The sequence below is a fragment of the Neolamprologus brichardi genome, chromosome 18, assembly GCF_056152115.1.
Source record: "Neolamprologus brichardi isolate AB-2024 chromosome 18, ASM5615211v1, whole genome shotgun sequence".
Taxonomy (NCBI): domain Eukaryota; kingdom Metazoa; phylum Chordata; class Actinopteri; order Cichliformes; family Cichlidae; genus Neolamprologus; species Neolamprologus brichardi.
In genome coordinates this window covers 20,881,625-20,900,543 of record NC_142121.1, presented here as the reverse complement: position 1 = coordinate 20,900,543, position 18,919 = coordinate 20,881,625, and the positions used below count along the sequence as shown (strand labels likewise).

Below are 18,919 nucleotides of genomic sequence, written 5' to 3'. Positions count from 1 at the left end.
CTGCCAGCTATGATCACGATGTCATTTTCTCCTCAGTGGTTAGGAGCCTCCTCTGAAAGGTGCCCTGAATTATAATTATCAAAATATTGAACAAGATAATCATCCTCTTAAATGATGCTGCCACTTCACTATTTGCCATCACAGAACATGCATGTTGTAATGCTCTCCTGCAAGCTTTCTTGATAACTTATTTAGATCTGCACAGCCAAAGACATTTTCTTTTTTTCAATGGAAAAACAGGTGGATTTTTGGAATGTTAAGCTTGTCGAATGTATTTCCAACCCTCGAGCATCCACAAGAGCCTTAAAAGCAAAGCCTTTATAGGAAGCAAGAGTCTCCTTGCCACCTCTTCATCCTCCCACGACGGCCCGAGACACAGTCACAGGAGGAGTGACTTTGTCCGACCCCAATACCGTCTGCAAGAGCGCAGCTGAGGGCAGCAGCTGCCAGGGAGGACTGGTGGGGGAGCGCCCAAAACGCCAGCTCTGCCAAGCAGAGGGGCCAGGGGGAGCCCCAGTGGCAGCTGGGAAGGGTGGGGCAGCCAGCTGTGGAGCAGCAGGGTGGTGGGGTGACTAGGCGACGCCACTAAACCTGAGCAGGGATACACAAATGTTCACACAAGCACATAAAGCAAAAATAAAAACAGGCGCACTGCAAAAAAAAGTTCTCTCTTGCTCCTTTTCTTAAAGCACTTCTGCTGCACTCATTAATCCAAACACATTTCATCAGCACTAAGGCATCCCAAGCAGTCCGCAGCGCTCTTAATACCGCACCGCTCTCCCATCACGTGCTTTGGCCACACATCTGGTGTACCATCTGTATCACTCCCCCCAATGTGACAGGTAGTCCCTCTCCCTCTCTGGAGGGAGCAGAAGGGGAAAGAGGGACACGGAAGGTAATTTTGGGTGTAAATGTGGTCTGGACCTCTCTGGATGCATCTGGACAAAGCAGACACGCTGCTGAGCAGGGCAGGGTCATTATCAGTTGGAAACTGACTACCAGATAGCAGATGAAGACAAAACAATTATATCATACTGTCACATTATGACAGCACAAATAGTGTACATCTTGTTTATGCTGTTCAGGATGCATGTTTCTGGTGTTATAAACAGTCTCATGATAAACTGTCAATATCTATAAATTACACACGGCAAAATATATTAAAGATTCTTCCGATTTATTATAATGTACAGTTATACATTGCCATGACACAAATGTGACCACCACTTAAATGGGGTGCAGAATGAAAAATATTAAAACAACCATATAAACAATACCAGGAGGACACAGAATTCCTCTTTTTATGTCGCTGTACACGTGGGAATCAATAAAATATGCACCATAATACAGATATCAAGCCAGTAATATAAAACTGCACAACCAGTCTTTACTGTGAAATTAAGGAATCGATTTCAGAACATTATTTTCACATCTTATGTTACATATTTGACAGTAACAATCATTTATTCACACACAACACTATTTGAATGGCATCAACTTAGACGTTTATTCAAAGGGGAGGAGGGATTCCAGCACTGTGAACAAACTAACGTTATCAACTAACAAATGAAGCACTTGCCAGATATATTTGTAATACCGAGTTGGATTCTTTCCCCATCCACTAATTTGCAGTCAATGGACAAGACTGAGGTGCATGTATAGAAAAAGTAAAAAATAAAAACAGGGCTCCAGAGAGCATTTACTCACAATTTGCAGTGGCATCTGCTACATATTACCTCTTCGGGCACATTTATGAAATAGAGGCCAACAACCATTATTCTGTCAGGTACTGTGGGTTTGAGAAAAAAAAAAAAAAATTACTCACCCACTTTTTTTAAGAGAAAAAAAAATCTAAAGAACTCACAGAATACATCAGATTTCTGATAAGTATGATGTTCGTATTTGTTTACTGATGAATTACTGTGTATGTCAAAAAAAGTCCTGTTCTTGTATTCCGGTGTTTGAGCTGCTGATGTTGCAGATTTAATTTAATTGTTCCACAATTAAACAATTAAAGGAAATGTGCTGGATGGGATCTTAAAGAGCATTAAAAAAAACTAACAAACAAACAAACAAAAACATTGACACATACACTTGATGAAATTAACAACACAGCTTTAGTACTAGTTTCCAATGTCTTATACAAAGATAGCTTGATCTAAAAAGCATAAAATATATTTTTACATCATCACATACATCAAGACATGTACCATGGCCTAGCTGGAAGTTCGCTTGGTGCACCATTTCATCTTTCCCTGTCCCCCACACAATTACCTACTGCTGGCATTATTGCTTCTGATGATCGGGGAGCTGAAGGATCGAGAAACAATGCACCACGTAGATTCAAACTGTACATTTACATCATGTGTTATCCAAAATTTTGTTAGCCCATTTCACAATCTGCAATGCTAAAGGATAAGGCAGTTCCATTTTTAAGGCATTGCTGCTTTGAGACATACTGGACCAGAGGTGACTCGCTGACTTTGACGTAATGTCAGCGAACATGATAAACATGACTACATCTTATCAGCAAAGATAAAATCCCAAAGAGAGGGGAAACTGTATCTTGTATTTTTGAGCATTGTGTGTTTGTGTCCGAGAGATTAAAACCATCATTAAAGTCTGCTTCGTAACTGACCAGAGGTCAGAGCTTAGAGATCAGAGCAGAGCTGTGTTGGTTGCTGTGATCACTTCTCATTGCTGGTAATTTCCATACTGGCCCTGTGGAGAGAAATGCAACATCCTCGTGATACTGACCTTTTCAAAACAAACAAACAAACAAAAATAAATAAATAAAAAATAAAAAAATCAGAAGTTTATGTTCACAAATCTCAATAAGGTGCAGACAAAAATCTGTGGTTTCAACCATATCATACTGCAAACCGTGATTTTATGCCTGCACTGACTGGTTTTGACCAGCAGATGGCAGCATAACCTCACAACCTGTGAGCTCTAAATTCGAACTTTTTACCTCAGGTTTCAGCAGCAGCATGGCTGAGGACGATAATCCTTATTAAACAGTGGACACTAATTTTCAAGTGAGACAAATTCAGTGGAAGAACAGCAGTATTCTCTTTATTCCTACACAGGGGTCGAAGTATGTGTTTGACTTTAATGGAAAATGCAATGGAAGCAAATTTGGAAACAATGATTTGAAAGATAAAATTTAAATCCAACAAACACACTGGTTATGAAGACCAGTGTCATACATTGTAGAGATTAAGGACGGTCAGAGAATGTGAGCTCCTGTCTGTCTCATTACAATCTAAGAATGCTGTGTTTCTGGACCTCATATCTTTACAATTCGACCCCTGGTTAATAAAAAAAGAAAAAAAAAATAGAAAAGGAAAAATTTAAGAAAAAGAAAAGATGGGTAAAGAAAGACAGACGAGAGACAGAAGAAACAAAACAAATGCAAATTAAGGCTAGGTGGTCAAGCGTCTAGATTGGACGTTGAGGTCTTCACAGCAACCATTACCTTTGCTTCTTACAGAGCTAGTCAGGGGTTCAAATCCCCGGGTCTTTATTTCCTCATGTGCCCCTGAATATTCAAAGATAAAGATATCAAAGTGTAGCTGTGGTCCCCACATAAGACCACAGGAAATACAGGGCAACAAACAGATCTTCCTTTAAACACTAGAGCAGTCTGCATCAAGTTTAAGGAAGAATCTTCTTTAAAGCCCTCATATTTCACTGGGATGGCATACCACATTAGCCAGAACACAACAATATTAACATAGAAAACCCTTTTAGGAAGAACACATTTAACCACCGAATATGATGACAGCATGCATAACGTACTACTGCTTAATTTTTACCATCGTACTTCACTTACATTACTTACTGGTCTAACTGAGAGCTATATATAACATACAACTTAGCATGGCAATAAACACAGTAAGAGAAAGCCTAAGTGCAATGTACAGACAAGCCTCTGTCACTGTCCATTGTTGGGGTTATACTCACCTGGTCATAACCATAAGGGCGCTGCTGTTGGCCCTGTGGGGGTCCGGGTTGTGGAGGGCGATAGCCCCCGTACTGCTGTCCCTGCCCTTGAGGATAGTTAGGATACTGTCCTGGGGCACTTTGGGAGGGACCTACAAACAAACACATTAATAAATGGAGAACTTTTTATGCTTGTCAGCCTTGAGTGAACCCAAAACTCTTTGATTGCTGGGCACTGTTAACAGAGAAATGAAATGCTTCCACACAGTGCAGTTTATTATGAACACAGTTTATTAAAAAGAAGAAGAAATGATATGGAACAAAAAAAAAAAACTAATTTAGGTTGAAGCACTGAAGCATGCAGTGCAGGAAAATTCTATAAAAACTGACTGTCAACCAGTGTTACTGAAGTGTTAAGGTGCAGCATCAAAAACAGTTTTATACTTGAAGTCCTAATCCGGCTCTGATTCTGCCAAACTCATTTCCATTTTTCTTATGCTTTGGATTTGTTATTCTGAAAACTTTGGGAAATACCTGTTAGTTGACAATAACTAGTGGGCTGCAATAAAAAAAAGTGATGGATGACAAAAAGAATAGCGGATCTGTCAGACCCATTTGTTACGGCTGCCTCCACCACGCCTGACTCGGTAATGAATGAGAGCGAGTGAGTCAGGCTGGAGACAGGCAGTGGTTCCCTAATGCAAGGAGACATCAAAGAGATTCTGTTGGTCTTCATTAGAGGAGCAAGCATCATTTTTAAAAAAAACAGAAAGACAGAAAAAAAGGAGGGGGAAAGAAAAGGTTGTGTATACATTATATTATTATGTTATATATATATGCTCCTGTACAGATGTTGTGAAGGACTGGGCAAAGTCTGACTGGAGTTGAAGTCAAATGAGGCCCACGCAACATCATTAGGCGCTCATAATGCCTTATGCTGTTGAGCATAACCTTGTGGGGGCCTGAGAGAGCAGGCATGTGTATGTGCCAGATGGATCTCACCTCACAACCTCTGCGTCTCCAGTAGCTCATTACTTGCATGAGCTCTGGCTCAGACAGAGGTTGAGTGATGGAAAGTTGCAGAGAAAAATGGGATGAGGAAAGAAAAGCCTAAAAGCTGCAAGAGCTACACTGAAAGTGCAAGGCAAACATTTTTTGACTAATCTATTTCCAGGTATTGTTGTAAAACATGAATGTTTCTACCTTCAATTATTTTTCAGACAGTTTCTATTATCATGTATAATTTGCTGACATGATATTACACAGCACTACTAAAATTAAGTAACTGTAATCATTAAGAACGGTTGTGTCGTTCAACTCTCTGCTTAAAATGATATCTTGATATGCACAAAGCTTAGTTACATCAAGCAACAGTGTATAAAGGAACAATGTTTTTTCAACTGCTAAAAGGCCCCCAAAGAGGGCTTATAGCGCCTCCTACAGGGGAAATAAAATTTTTGCCGTAACTCACCATATCCTTGTTGTTGGGGTGGATAGCCCTGTTGACCTGGGTACTGCTGCTGAGGAGGATATCCCTGTTGCTGAGGTGGGCCTTGCTGGTATGCCTCCTGCTGCTGGCCATATTGAGCATTACCTTTGAGGGGGAAGCGGGCAGCAGCGAATGTGAGCAACATGTTATTGACTACAGCACAAAAGCAAGGAAGACTGTGAATAAAATATCTTACTATCCAATGAAGAGATGAATTTGATTTGTAAGAGTATAATATGTGCCAGTGCTCTTATAGAGGAAATAATACTCAGACACTACTGCTACACTACGGCTGTAGTAGGGAGTGTCAGTGTCAGAAGTCAGTGTCTAGCCACCATATCAGATTTGTGTGAAGTATGAAGTCTAACATCAGTTTTGTATGAATGAGTACGAATATAAAAATAAAGTACAAGTTTACATATTAATAATTTCTTCTAAGATAGGAAAAAGAGGTAACAGGTCATTATTGTGAATTTCAAACATGCACAATCATATTTAATAGCAGCACATTTTTAACATACATATTTTTCCTCATTTTTGTCATTAAAACAACTAAAAAGAAAGAAAGAAACAAACAAAAAGAAAAATCCCAAAGCAAATCACTTGTGTTTGAAAGGTCAAAAGAGAAACAGTGTAGAAAGAGGGAAAATCAAAACAAAAGGAGAAAAAAAAAGGTAAATGTTAATTGAAGAAAAAAAAAGAAAAGAAAAAAAAGCTACATTTTAGTAGGTAATATTAAAAGTGTGTTTGCTTATGCAATTAATACTATCCCTAAATACACCAACAACAAGAAAATCTACTGCATGAGAGCCGTTTTATTTTGACAAGAATGCAAAGGTGCCATACTTTTAAAAAAACATTTGAAGACTTCAGTGTCGCTACTGCGGCTCTTAAACAAACCCCACAGTTTTTGATTTCAAATGTCAGTCTGCTTTACGTGAAGTGGACAGAGGCACACCTACAAGTGCTTATAAATATGAATAAGGTGGCTGTGGTTCAGGAGGTAAATCGCAAAGTTGGCAGTTCGATCCTCTAATCTACATGTTGAAGTATCCTTGGGCAACATAGTGATTCATAAGTTTCCCCCATAGCATCTATTGTAATGCGAGTATGTGAATGGGTAAATGAGGAAAACTCTCGAGTGCTCAAATACAAAATAAATATAAACACATATGTACTTATCAGCTACTGCACCAAAAAAGTGCAGTAGCATGATATCAGGTTACTTCTGCACAACTTTACCGTAACGCCTCAAATAAGACTGTCCCTGACTTTTCTTTCACCCCAACTCGAAGAGACCCGTTCACGAATAAGTGGAGTCAGCATTACAAGAACTGTATGACTGCTTAGATCCCGATTTATCAATGGACAGCAGCACCTTTGTTTTTTACTTTGATTTTCCCAGAAAATAATGAAGAAACTGAAGTGTTTGCTTTGTCACAGTCTCTTTGCATCATTTGTGTCTTAACACAACTCCTGGGTTCATTTGTTGAGGTTTTTGTTTTTCCTTGTTTCCAAGCGGCTGGAAGGTTCTCCTACCTTCTGATGCTCCCTGTCCTGCGTGACTGTACTGGTCCCCATAGTAGTCTTCCTGCCCTGGATACTGCTGAGGGGGTCCTACATACACATACACACAACATACACACAAGTAGATTCAAGGTGTTGTTGGATTGGTTGTGTGAGGGGAAGAGTAAAGAGGATGGATTCCTTGCCACTAGTTCCTAGTAGAAAGCTTTCTTTTGGTCACTTGACTAATTTTTATAGAGGCGGGAGGCTTTAGGTTACATCTTTAGTCGCCAACATCTCTGTGAGCAACAGTGGAGGAAATAAGAGGAAACTGGGAGGAATGAGAGTAAGAAATACAGGAGGGTGGGTTAGGGAGAGGAAAGACCAACACTCACAACTCGCACACATAAGAAACACACTCCGAAAGAATATACCTTGCTGTGGGGGTCTGTAGGGCGGCATTGGCCTTTGCCCCATGACATGATTCCCCTGGTTGACTTGGCCAATCATGCCCATTGGGTTCTGTTGTCCTTGGTAGTGCTGTCCACCACCACCAGGAGGCATGTTATATTGCTGTGAGGGAGGCTGTTGGTGCATCATTGGACCTGAGGTAAACAAAAAACAAAAAATAAAAAAAAAAATAAAAATGAGCTGTCAGAGAAATGAAAAGGCACTGCAAAACCATTTTCAACATGTTAAACTAAAGACTTTTCTTTTGTGAATGTATTTTTAGACCCATTTCATGTCCACGATGACTAAAAAGAAAAGAAGGGCGAACAACATAAAGGAAAATTGGTGTCACTTAAGTATAGTTGCACCAGTATGAATCATTTAACACCACTGTGACAAAAATTTGTAACCAAATGCATGAATTTTAGGCAAATTGGCAGCACATTAGCCCACAAACATCAAGGGCCATCACTGGGATCTGAACAGATTAATTCTTATCAGCCTTCAGTTTGCATCACTGGTTAATGTTCCATGTTGGCTTCACAATGTTATAAAACTCAGACTATTGGATTTTACACAATAATGCAATTGGAAATTAATGAGTAGAAGATAACAAGTTTTCTGCTTTACCTTGATTGGGCTGCATGTTCATGTTTGGACGAGGCCCATAGTTTCCCATGGGTTGGCCTTGGGTCATATTCATTTGGCTCTGAGATGGCATGCCCTGGGAGGAAGGGACAGCGTGATTGTAGCCACCCATGGAGCCGTGGCTGCTGGGAGGCATATTCATAGAGCCACTGGGCATGTTCGGGGGCTGGTTGGGGCCTGGACCAGGACCTTGCATGGGCATGTGATTAGGTCCTGAAAAATAAGAAGAAGATCTTCATGATGCTTTGAAAGGTAACAGAAAAATATATATATATATTCTGAGACTTCCAGTAGAATTGTAAGTTACTATTGGTGCTATTTACATCCAGATGACTTTTCTAATAATTTTATCACAGAGTTGACAATCATGATTTTCTTGTCTCTATATATTTCCCTTGTCAATAACAACAAGAACGAGCAGTCATCTTGAATGATTCATTCCAGCCTGCCAAATCTAACTCTCTTGCAGCTTTGAATAACCAAACAAACTGGATAACAGTAGCAAGGATCAGCTGATCCTGGATCACCCAGTTAATACTGGATCTTCTAAGCAATGTATGGAACACAGGGTCCAGATATCACAATTCAAAGGAGAACAATAATAGAGTGTTTTCTATGTTGTGACTACTCCATTTCTGCACATAGTGCTGAACAATCAGGTCAGGGGATTGTTCGCTGTTGCATTTTCTCATATCTAGCACACAACAAGAAATACTCCACTTATAGTTTGCTGCCCGAGTGTGCAGGAGGCAAAGGCACATGATGCCCACACACTTACTGTGAATAGCAAAGGACAAATACCTAAATTTTTAAATGGCTACAACAGGACATTACCCAGATTTTGTGCTACGCAGCTGTCGGGTTAAAGACTGTTTAATGTCTGAGCCAACTGTGTATGATGTTACTTCTGTTATGTAACAATAAGAACTGCATAATGGATGAAACATGGAAAACACAATGTGTACTACCAGTGCTTGTCAAGTATCTTTCATTTTCCCTCAGTTAATTACCATGTGGTACAGACGTCAGCACATTTTGTTTTATAAAATTGTTAATTCAGTTCTTCTTCTTAAAAAAAAAAAAAAGAAAGAAAAGAAAATGCGCCCTCCCAAAAAAACAAAAAAAACCAATCAATACCAAGAGAAAGACAATGATGCATGCATGAACTATGCTACTTCAGCAGAGAAGGATAACCACAATCAGATGGAGAATCAAGCCCAAGACCACCACAGCTGGCAAATGGGTGACATCATCCTTCAGCATGTTTGCCTATAATACCTTAGAGCGACCTCCCTCACAGTTCTGTGGTGTTGCTAGGCAACCCAAGTGAGACAGGAACTGAGGGAAAAGGAGAAAGAGAAAAGAAAGACAAGGCAGGGAAGTTAAGGTGGTGGGGGGGGGACACATACCAGGCATCTGTCCATTCATCTGGTTCTGCATATGTGGGGCTGGAGGGCCGCCGCTGACCATACCCTCAGAGGGCATGTTGTGACCGTGAGGAGGCTGAGGAGGGGGGCCACTTTGGTTCATGCCACCAGGACCCATGGGCATATTTTGAGTGGGCGGCTGTAGGTGCACAACACAGACAAAAAAATAAATCCACATGATCTCTCTGAAAACAGATCTCAACCTGAGCCACTTGAGATAAAAACTCCAGAAAAAAATATGATAACTCTGATATAGAGATTGCGGCATTCATGTAGAACACTAATGTAAGGAGAATAAAATCTATTAATATACACTGAAAGGAAAAAAGTTTTTTAATAAAAGGAACAGCTAGAAACCTTCAATGATTAAAAAATGCATAGATAGACAAAGTTGCAACAAACTGAACAAAACTGGCTTAAAAAACTAGCCTGAACTAAGACTGTTATACATGCAGCAGTTTAAACGGTTTATGGCTTAAAAGCAGCAATTAAAACCGTTCTCTAGTCTGCATTTCTTTTAAACAGCTGGTCCTAATCTCAGCTGTTTGAGTCATTGACTACCCCTCCAGAAACATGCTCACCATGCAGCATATTAAGAAAAAGAATGTGCCCACACTCATCATCTGAGTTTAAGGTATGTAAGCAACATTTACTCATAAGAATACACTCACTCCTTTACTATATGATTGTTAGCAAATCAGTGACTTCAATCACTTTTGTAACCACTGTGCTTCTTCGCAACTAGGGATGGGAATGCAAGAATAGTTCCAGTTGAGAATCAATAACAGATTTCAATGGAATTAATCAAGTCTAATAAAATTCTATGCCTCAAAGCTTTTCAATTCTTCTTATTCGATGCCAACAACTGTTTTGCGTAGATGAGCACGCCAAATAAACCACAAATAAAAGCCTTTTTTGGGCCATTTCTACACTGTGTTCAGACACAGTGTACACAGTGTTGCTTGTTGATGCTGGGAACCTTAGGGCTGAGTAATTGATCAAGTTTTAACATGAATTACGTTTTGGCTTCCAAAGGTAATCAAGATATAATGATGACTCTTTATCCCCATTTGCCTGCATCCACTGTGACTGTGACTTGTGAGATGGGCTTTCTCGGGCTAACTTCAACCATTTTTTCCCCCTCTCTCCATGTACCTATTTACATTTTTCATTGGAATTCGATTATATTTAAAGGTCAAGGAAAGCACACCTTTATTTGAGGTTTAATAAATGTTCTAGTTGATAAACACTCCTTTGAGTTAATCAAGATTACATTTAATGACTTGAAAAAAATAAATTGTGCTTTTAGTTTTTGACATATTTGACTCTTGTAGCCTACTTGTTCTTCAAATGGGTAATTGTTACGAAATGATTAAGAGCATGGATAATCCAACTCAATCCAAGAAGCAGACTCAATAATTACACTACTACCAATAAAAACAATATCAATATTAAACACCACTAACAAGTGCCTGAGAGCTTAACCAAACTGAGAAATTAATGGATTTTCTCAGCAAAGGATTCAATTTGTTCACCCAAAATATTTATTCTACTTAATGAAGCCTTGCGAATGAGCACTACTGGCAATAAATCCTTAAATGGCAGCTACAACAGCTCAACAGATAGCACTCATACATAGAGAAATACTGCAGTCTGTTGGTACTGAAAATCCATAATAGTGAGGGTTTTCAAAAGACTTATTTTAATTTTGCTGACAGGGGGGAAAAAAATCATGACTTTGTTCAAAATTCTTAATCTCATTAAAAAAATGTTTCTTTAACATTGATGATTTATCTAAAACACCCAAGTGACCTGAATTGGGTATGATCAAAGAAGACAGTCAGACATTTCAGTCATTCAAAACAACCACTAAAAATTCATACTCACAGCAGGGAGGAGAGACTGCATGTTCTGATTGGAGTCTGCTATCGTCGCCAAGTACACTAAATTTCTGTGCAGCATCTGTTGATACCTGGGCAAGTGAACAGTGCAGTGTTTGAGTGAATAGGAACTTGAAAGAAATGTAACGTGAAATTAAAAAAAAAAAAACTTAATAACTCCAATAACTTACTGTGAACACTCAGCCGTTTTGCCTTTACTCTGGAAATCCATTATGCACTGGATCAGCTGGTTGTTTTCATCAAGTAACTGCAATGGTAAATTCAGATATTTCTATTACGTGTGTTACTCAATATAACTCCCCAAAATATTAATAATAAAGCAGACGAACTTGGTCATTTGGCGTGACAATTAATTTGCTTGACGAATGTTATTCTATCTTAATTTTGAGACAGTGAATGGTCGTGTTTTGTAAAATGTGAGTGTGCGTTTCTAGCCAACAAAAGACGCGTCTTGCTAGCTAGCTGTGCCTTGCTAACAAAACCACAGGCCTCCATTAACCTAAAACACAATTATACGTTAGTCCGATAAATCCACCTAAGACTCGTACTCCACACGTGGAGTGCCGTTTCCACGGAGGTTCATATTCACCGCGCTCTGACCCTGTAACATTGTTCCTGAGCTGCTCGCAGTTGGACTTGGATGGGCACTGCTACATTGATTATCTCAACGGCTAGCCGCGTTTGATGCCACAGCCTCCATTCTGCGACGCGCTAAAACAGATGAATTACCTTTTGTATTCCAGCGGGTGTTATATCACCCTTCCCACGCTGCCTGTGAGGTGCAAATGCCACCGACATGGTGATACTATAGAATATTAACGTAAGCTACAGCATAAAAGTTAAAAGTAGCTAACACACTGAACAAATCGGTAGAACTCAGATCAAGCAGTTGAGAATACGATGCAATTTCGTAATGCGGTGGTCCGTTTTGGGGGACGAAGTAGCACATTTTAACTCATAGTTACTGATTTCTGCTTGTTCTGACCATACAAGAGTAATTGATGTAAAACTTAAGATCAGATAAATCATAATATATAAGAAAATTTATTTAAATAGCTAAAATCACACACATTTTGGCTTAATTAAATTACAATTTCACCTATTTTTCATATAATGGAACAGTCTAGAGCTAGACCATAAGACCATATAAAATAAACTGCCAGAAAAAGGGGGAAAGCGGAGCGTTTAGTGTATATATATCTAATTAAAAATAACATTGCATATATTTTGGTAGTAATAACTAATATCAGTCCTGGGATTTATGTGCTCTTATTCACTCTTATAACATCCGTATTCAAAGGAGGAACCTCTCTCAATATATAAAGTAAATGAAACTTGATATTAAAATACCGTATATGCTCGTAGTGTAATATTCTACTTTTTACAATTTCTATTTTTCGGAGAACCAATCAAAATACACAAAGTATTGTGTTTTAATCACAAGTTCCCTCTGGGTGGACTCCACTTTTGGTATCGTCTCAGTTCACAGGTCATGCGCAGGCGCCCTTTTCAACACACGGAGTGAATCGCTTGTTGCTAACAAGCTGAATCATTTGGTAGCCTTTTCTCCAGTTTACTGCTATAATACGCGTCTTGCGGTGCAATGGCGGCAAGATATGACAGAGCTATTACTGTCTTTTCTCCCGATGGTCATCTTTTTCAAGTGGAGTATGCACAGGAAGCTGTAAAGAAAGGTTCTACAGCGGTAAGTCATTAAATGAAACTAATGCTAAAGCTAACGATAGCAACATGGGTGACGCTAGATTAGCCGATCAACGCGCGGCTAGCGGTTTCCTTTATGTGTTTTGCAGTTTTCTTTCTTAACACCTTCTGTTATGGACAAAGGCTTTGTTGCAATTTTACGAGCTTGTTGGCTTGCTAATGTGTAATACATAATTTTTAATGCCGGAAATGGCAAACAAAAAGCAGTCAGCGTTAGCTAGCATTTTGTCGCTGTGTCACTCTTCACACTTAACTTTCATTTTCGTTGTGTTGGTACTAACTGACAGGAGTTTGCAAGTACCCATGATTGATTATTACCTGGTCTGGAAAGTTGAATTTTACTCAGCATATTATATCTCCCTCTAAATCACTGAAAAGCCACTGTAGTAGCCTCATAACTAATGGTAGTTATGTTAAGGTTTAGTGACAAAAGTTATAAACTCACAAAGCTACTAAGTCGCAGCTCCCCTGGTTACAGGTAACATCTGTCATAATAGTGGCTTAGAAAGGACATTGAGGAACGATGAAGGCTAAACCAAATGGTTTATATTTATTATATGAAAATAAATGCAAAAAAAAAACTTCTAACTTTAGAGTGTTTGGGAGTAATCTTAAATAAGTCCTAATCAGGGTTGTTGAGTAAACTTGGCTATGATAACCGATTACTTTGTAGAGGGCTCCTTTTTGGATAGGTGGACCACAGAAAAAACCTCACATAAAAATAAAAAACCAAACACGTGTGACCTGAGCAGAATTTTTAATTGGGTTTTACTGAGGTTGTAACTGAAAATTGTCATCACTCTCTTCTAATTCCTCTTTTGGCTGCTCCCTTTAGGGGTCAACACAGCAGATCATCTGCCTTTGTCTCACCGTATCCCAAGAATCCTCTTCTGTCATGCCAACCCACTGCATGTCCACCTTCATTACATTTATGTATCTTCTTTTTGCTCTTCCTCGTTTGCTCCTGCCTGGCAGCTCCATAGTCAGCTCCCTTGTTCACTGTATTCACTATCTCTCCTCTGTACATGTCCAAACCATCATATCTTTGCCTCCAAACTGCTCAACCTGAGCCGTCCCTCTGATATACTTTGCATTGTGTACTTACTTTCTTTAGTCAACTTATTGGGGAATTGTTCATTCACACCTGGACACATAAACTTATTTGGAGCCTTGCAGCTTAAAACTCTGCCAAATCAAACATGCAGAGGTATCCGCTTTGTAGATTTATTTGGGAATCTGAATATTTGCTGTATATTATTTACTCACGTCAACTGCTAGCCCGTGGGAGAAAACTAATATTGTTTTCATTTTTTTATATGCAGGTGGGAATCAGAGGTAAAGACATTGTTGTCCTTGGTGTGGAGAAGAAATCTGTTGCAAAGTTACAGGAGGAAAGGACTGTCCGCAAGATATGCGCACTGGATGAGCACGTCTGCATGGCATTTGCAGGTATCCCAGATAATACTTTTCTTTCCATAAGTGAATAATGTGTTCATTATTTAACATGGCATAGTAGAAGACAGCTGTGTCATGTGTTAGTACTTGGCTTTTATATTTTTGTTGTAGCTTTGTAATGTGTTAAATGGCCTCATTCATTGTTTTATAGGTTTGACTGCAGATGCTCGTATTGTGATAAACAGAGCTCGTGTTGAGTGCCAGAGCCACAGGCTAACAGTTGAGGACCCAGTCACAGTGGAATACATCACACGCTACATAGCTACACTGAAACAGGTATGGAAGCATCTGAGCAGTCGTTTACTGTTAACACCTTCAAAAAGGCATGTGTTAGCTATTCCTTTCAGTAGGCATTTGTGCACTGCATCATGGTTGCTAGCCGTTTCATTTTCAGTACAGAGTCATGAATAACCTGTCAAAATTTTTTTACATTTTTTTTATTTTTATTTTTTTAAATGTATTTGTAGCGCTATACTCAAAGCAATGGTCGCAGGCCATTTGGCATCTCTGCATTAATTGTTGGCTTTGACTACGATGGAACTCCCAGGCTGTATCAGACGGACCCGTCGGGAACGTACCATGCCTGGAAGGTCAGTAGGATTTCTCTGTGTCCAAAAGGTTTCTTGTACAAGTATGAAAATGACTTTTAAAAAAATGTATTTTTGAAATACAAAAAAACAGGCAAATGCAATCGGCCGTAGCGCAAAAACTGTGAGAGAGTTCTTGGAGAAGAATTACACAGAAGAAGCCATTGCTGGGGACAATGAGGCAATCAAGTTGGCCATCAAAGCTTTGCTTGAGGTAAGGTTACGATTAGTTTCTGCATTTCCATATATGTTGAACTCGATGTATTTACATCTTTTATGATGTGAAATTAAACAGTCGCGGTTTCATCAAAGAGCACCAACTGCTGCCAAATAAACTATAACTTATATATAGCTTTCCAATGTTTTCTGTGTAAATGTGTGTGTATATGGTCATAGCAGGCGTAGTAAATGTGTCCTGAATTGGTCACAGTATTCACTTTATTTTTTGTTTGCTGGTCACAGGTTGTCCAGTCAGGGGGGAAAAATATTGAACTTGCTGTTATCAGACGAAATCAGCCACTGAAGGTAATTAACAAGGCAAATATTACTTTATTTTTTCTACTAGTTCACTAAAGTGCTAATGGGTTTGCATTTTGTTCTTTGCAGATTTTGGAATCCAAGGAAATTGAGACGCTGGTGGCTGAGATTGAAAAGGAAAAAGAAGAAGAAGCAGAGAAGAAAAAGCAGAAAAAATCCTCATAAAGCAGTTGTATAAAATCTTGTCCTTATTGCACTTGGATGATGATGATGATATCATACTTGGGTTCCAAATATTAGCAGGTTTCAGAAGGTTTATTCATTTATTTCATTGTAAAGAACTGACTCATAACTTGTGATTTTCACTTATTGTGTAGATGCTATACCAGTTGTAAAGACCTTCAGAATTATACATCCAACTGTTGAACTGACTATTGCGAAAACACACAGTTGTAGATCTCAGGTTAGGGTTCAGATCTTAAACTATGGTCACATTTTTTTTTAATTTTATCATTCAGTAAACAATTCTAATAACTCCCTGGTGTTAAAATAAACTGTATGTGATACTCAGAACCTTAATGAAACAAAATACTCAATAAAAGCAGACTTGTTTGTATGATTTATTATAAAAGTTGTTTCACTCCATTATACCAGCTTGCTCTACGAAATACAGCCATTGTATAAAAATGACCGAAATTATTAGTAGTGACGCTCCTAGTAACAAAGACCGGTTTCTTCAAGATGAGGCTTGGAAAAAGAGCACAAGATTTCCTCACTCTCTTTATTGATTATTCTACTGCAAAGCAAGTAGTGTGATAAAGATAACTACAGTTTAAAAACGCCACCAGCAGAAGTGAAGCGTGTGGCTATAAAGTGTAACGTTTTTCATTTATCAGCATTCTGTTGCACAGACCTGAAAATGGAAGGGGGTGGGGAGTTGCTGGAAGCTTGGATTGCTTTATAAAGTGCTCACCTTTCCCTCAGTCATTTAAAACGAATTAGTGATGAGCGAATGAAGTGTCTAATGGTGGCCCAACGAGACCCCCTTTTTTGCCTCTCCTTTTTTATTTCTCCCTAAATTCGCTTATCAAGCAACCACTGCTCTGAATTCTCAACGACACAATTATGGCCGGCGGTGTGGTAGGGCTGCTTAATGGGATCCTGGCCTCAGACCCCAGTGGGAACTTTCAGTGACTTTAATCTGGAGCCCTTTGAAAAGTTGTACCGTGCTGTGCTGAAGAGCCCCGGGGGTTCCCTCTGACTCTTACCAAAGACATAATGGTGAATGGTAAAGTCCTTCATTTAGAGTCATCTCCCCAAGCCAGGATTTCCTGAGTGGGTGCCCTGGCTGCCTTGACTAGAGCAATTGCACTTTGTCTTGTTTGTGAGTCTTTACAGGTTGGTGTTTCGGCTGATGCCAGAGATCAATTAGTGCTCTGATATCTTTTCCCATGTATTAAGTTAATAAATCGTAGGACATAATGGGTTTTGTGTAACTCACTCTCAGCCATTTCATCCATACGCTAATTGCTCTCACTAATGCATTTCCAGTTGGATTTTAATATTACTTGGCTGTAGCGGCCATTCGTTTTTTGGGGGGTGTTCATATTGTGGACAGAGAGACGCTAAATTAGCCAAACGAAAAGCTATAGGTATAGTGCATTCTGGGTAATCCTCTAGGTTATCTAATTCATCTTGCCAATAAGGCAAATGCAGCTTATTCTTCGCTAAGACTCCGAGTCGTTTGAACTGCTTGTGGGAAGAGTTTTCCGTCTTTCTTTTTGCTGGCATTGTTGTTGCCCATAATCGGTGCTACTGTGCCTCAGGACTAAGTCCATCTCTCTCATCGCTGGCTGCTACTCATCATTAATGCAGAAAATAATGGCTTCACCAGAGGTCATTGACGGAGGAACAAGGCCTCGGGACATGTACTCTCCGAGCAAGAATGCACACTGCTGCAGGCTGTCGACAGTGCATTATTTGTATGCGCACGCATACACACAGCTTACAGGCCAATTGCACACACACAATGTATTAATGTGAACACGTAACAGAGCTTTTTTTTTAAAAAAAACAATCCTTGCATCTCTTCCATCTGCGTGCGTTCATGTACACTTTAAGCGTCATTCATTCGTATTTTGTAGATGATGTTAAACAATAGCTGGATAAGATTTAAGTAATTTGCTGGATCTACTTCAACAGTCAGAACCTTTTGTTCAATGCTATCCTCTCTAGCTGGTCTCTAAGTCACAGGCAGATTTCACTTTAAGTATCTACATTTTTGTCATTCTGATGTTCCACCCTGTGGCCATATTTCAAAGTATGCCCCTCCTGGGATATTTAAAATTTGCCAGTGCGAAATGTCCTTAGGTCCAAATGAGGTAACTGCTTCAAGGATAGAAGCACACACACACTCGCATCCTCGGGGAACTAAGGTTGCATTAGTCCTGCAAAGCCTGTCTCCCTCCTTGTGCCAAATTAATCAACGTGTTAGCAGCCTCTCTACCAGCAGAGCGCAGTGTTGCATAAAAGCAGTTTCCATCATATCGCTTACACTTTCTCTCACTTTTTGTTCTACAGATTGACAGTATGACTCCTCTAGCTACCAGCGAACAGAATCTACTGGCCACTGTGACGTGTCTCTGTACTTTAACCTACACGGCCACAAAGGCTCTCTGAAACAATCGAATCCATCGAGGGAGAGTTGTTTTGCTTAAAATTGTCACATGAAAAAGCAACATTGCCTGTGTCCTCAAGCGATGGCCAAGCTGTCAAAGTGTGTTGGGTCATAAAAGGCTACGCTCTCAACACTGTCCCTTTTCTGCATGTCACATGTCGACAGTTACACACACACATTGTTTGGGTATAGCAGATTGGCCTGCCTCCACCAATGCCCTTTAGGGCTCTGCGTCAGTATGAAGTAAAGTTCGGGCGTATTGGTGTACTGGCTTACATATCCATAAGTTATCCAAAAATGTTTTCTTTTAATGTTCTCTTTTAACTTCTAGCTCCAGGGATATATTTTGAATATCATTCTATTATCTCTTATCACACATCTTATCTTTTTCTGTCTTCAAATCTCTTTCCTCTCTCTGTCTTTCTCTCTCTCTCTCTCTCTCGCACACATGCACATCACACATTGATTTTCAGCTGTTTTCTTTCTCCAGCATACCCCTACCGCTCTCACCATCACAGCACAGAGAAGCACATACAGCCAAGTAACAGATACCGCTGTCGTCGTTAGCCGTCATTACCTTTGTAATCTCTGAAAGGTGCGGGGATACTACTAACAGTTTGTGTGAAGAGACCAAA

General features: G+C 39.6%; 2 protein-coding genes across 7 annotated transcripts; one reads left to right on the top strand and one right to left on the bottom strand.

The window, feature by feature from the left end:
* Window positions 1-1,160: 1,160 nt before the first annotated feature.
* On the bottom strand, window positions 1,161-12,272 carry ss18 (SS18 subunit of BAF chromatin remodeling complex). Of its 6 annotated transcripts, XM_006786450.3 has the most exons (11): window positions 12,096-12,272; window positions 11,537-11,613; window positions 11,353-11,437; window positions 9,448-9,604; window positions 8,021-8,251; window positions 7,375-7,545; window positions 6,974-7,051; window positions 5,417-5,539; window positions 3,967-4,097; window positions 3,479-3,541; window positions 1,161-2,721 (listed from the first exon to the last, which is right to left on the bottom strand). In XM_006786450.3, the coding sequence occupies exons 1-10, from the start codon at window positions 12,162-12,164 to the stop codon at window positions 3,524-3,526; spliced, it is 1,140 nt and encodes a 379-aa protein (XP_006786513.1). In that variant the 5' UTR covers window positions 12,165-12,272; the 3' UTR covers window positions 1,161-2,721; window positions 3,479-3,523. The 6 variants fall into 6 exon arrangements, 5 of the variants coding, with proteins under 5 accessions (XP_006786513.1, XP_087688651.1, XP_006786511.1 ...); XR_015716835.1 differs by having other exon boundaries at window positions 3,479-4,097; XM_087832525.1 differs by having other exon boundaries at window positions 1,161-3,541.
* Window positions 12,273-12,834: 562 nt separating this feature from the next.
* psma8 (proteasome 20S subunit alpha 8) lies at window positions 12,835-16,238 on the top strand. Its single transcript, XM_006786447.3, has 7 exons — window positions 12,835-13,071; window positions 14,411-14,537; window positions 14,695-14,819; window positions 15,011-15,133; window positions 15,225-15,344; window positions 15,593-15,655; window positions 15,737-16,238. The coding sequence occupies exons 1-7, from the start codon at window positions 12,970-12,972 to the stop codon at window positions 15,830-15,832; spliced, it is 756 nt and encodes a 251-aa protein (XP_006786510.1). The 5' UTR covers window positions 12,835-12,969; the 3' UTR covers window positions 15,833-16,238.
* Window positions 16,239-18,919: the final 2,681 nt, after the last annotated feature.

Bases quoted from the DNA above. Each gene is read 5' to 3' on its own strand.
- ss18 (XM_087832524.1), bottom strand. From the start codon at position 12,164: ATGTCGGTGGCATTTGCACCTCACAGGCAGCGTGGGAAGGGTGATATA. The intron at 9,605-11,352 runs GTGAGTATGAAT...GTGCACCTACAG, and splicing joins TGCAGTCTCTCCTCCCTGCT to CCGCCCACTCAAAATATGCC. The intron at 7,546-8,020 runs GTAAAGCAGAAA...TGTTTACCTCAG, and splicing joins GAACATGCAGCCCAATCAAG to GTCCAATGATGCACCAACAG.
- psma8 (XM_006786447.3), top strand. From the start codon at position 12,970: ATGGCGGCAAGATATGACAGAGCTATTACTGTCTTTTCTCCCGATGGT. The intron at 14,538-14,694 runs GTATCCCAGATA...ATTGTTTTATAG, and splicing joins CGTCTGCATGGCATTTGCAG to GTTTGACTGCAGATGCTCGT. The intron at 15,134-15,224 runs GTCAGTAGGATT...ACAAAAAAACAG, and splicing joins GAACGTACCATGCCTGGAAG to GCAAATGCAATCGGCCGTAG.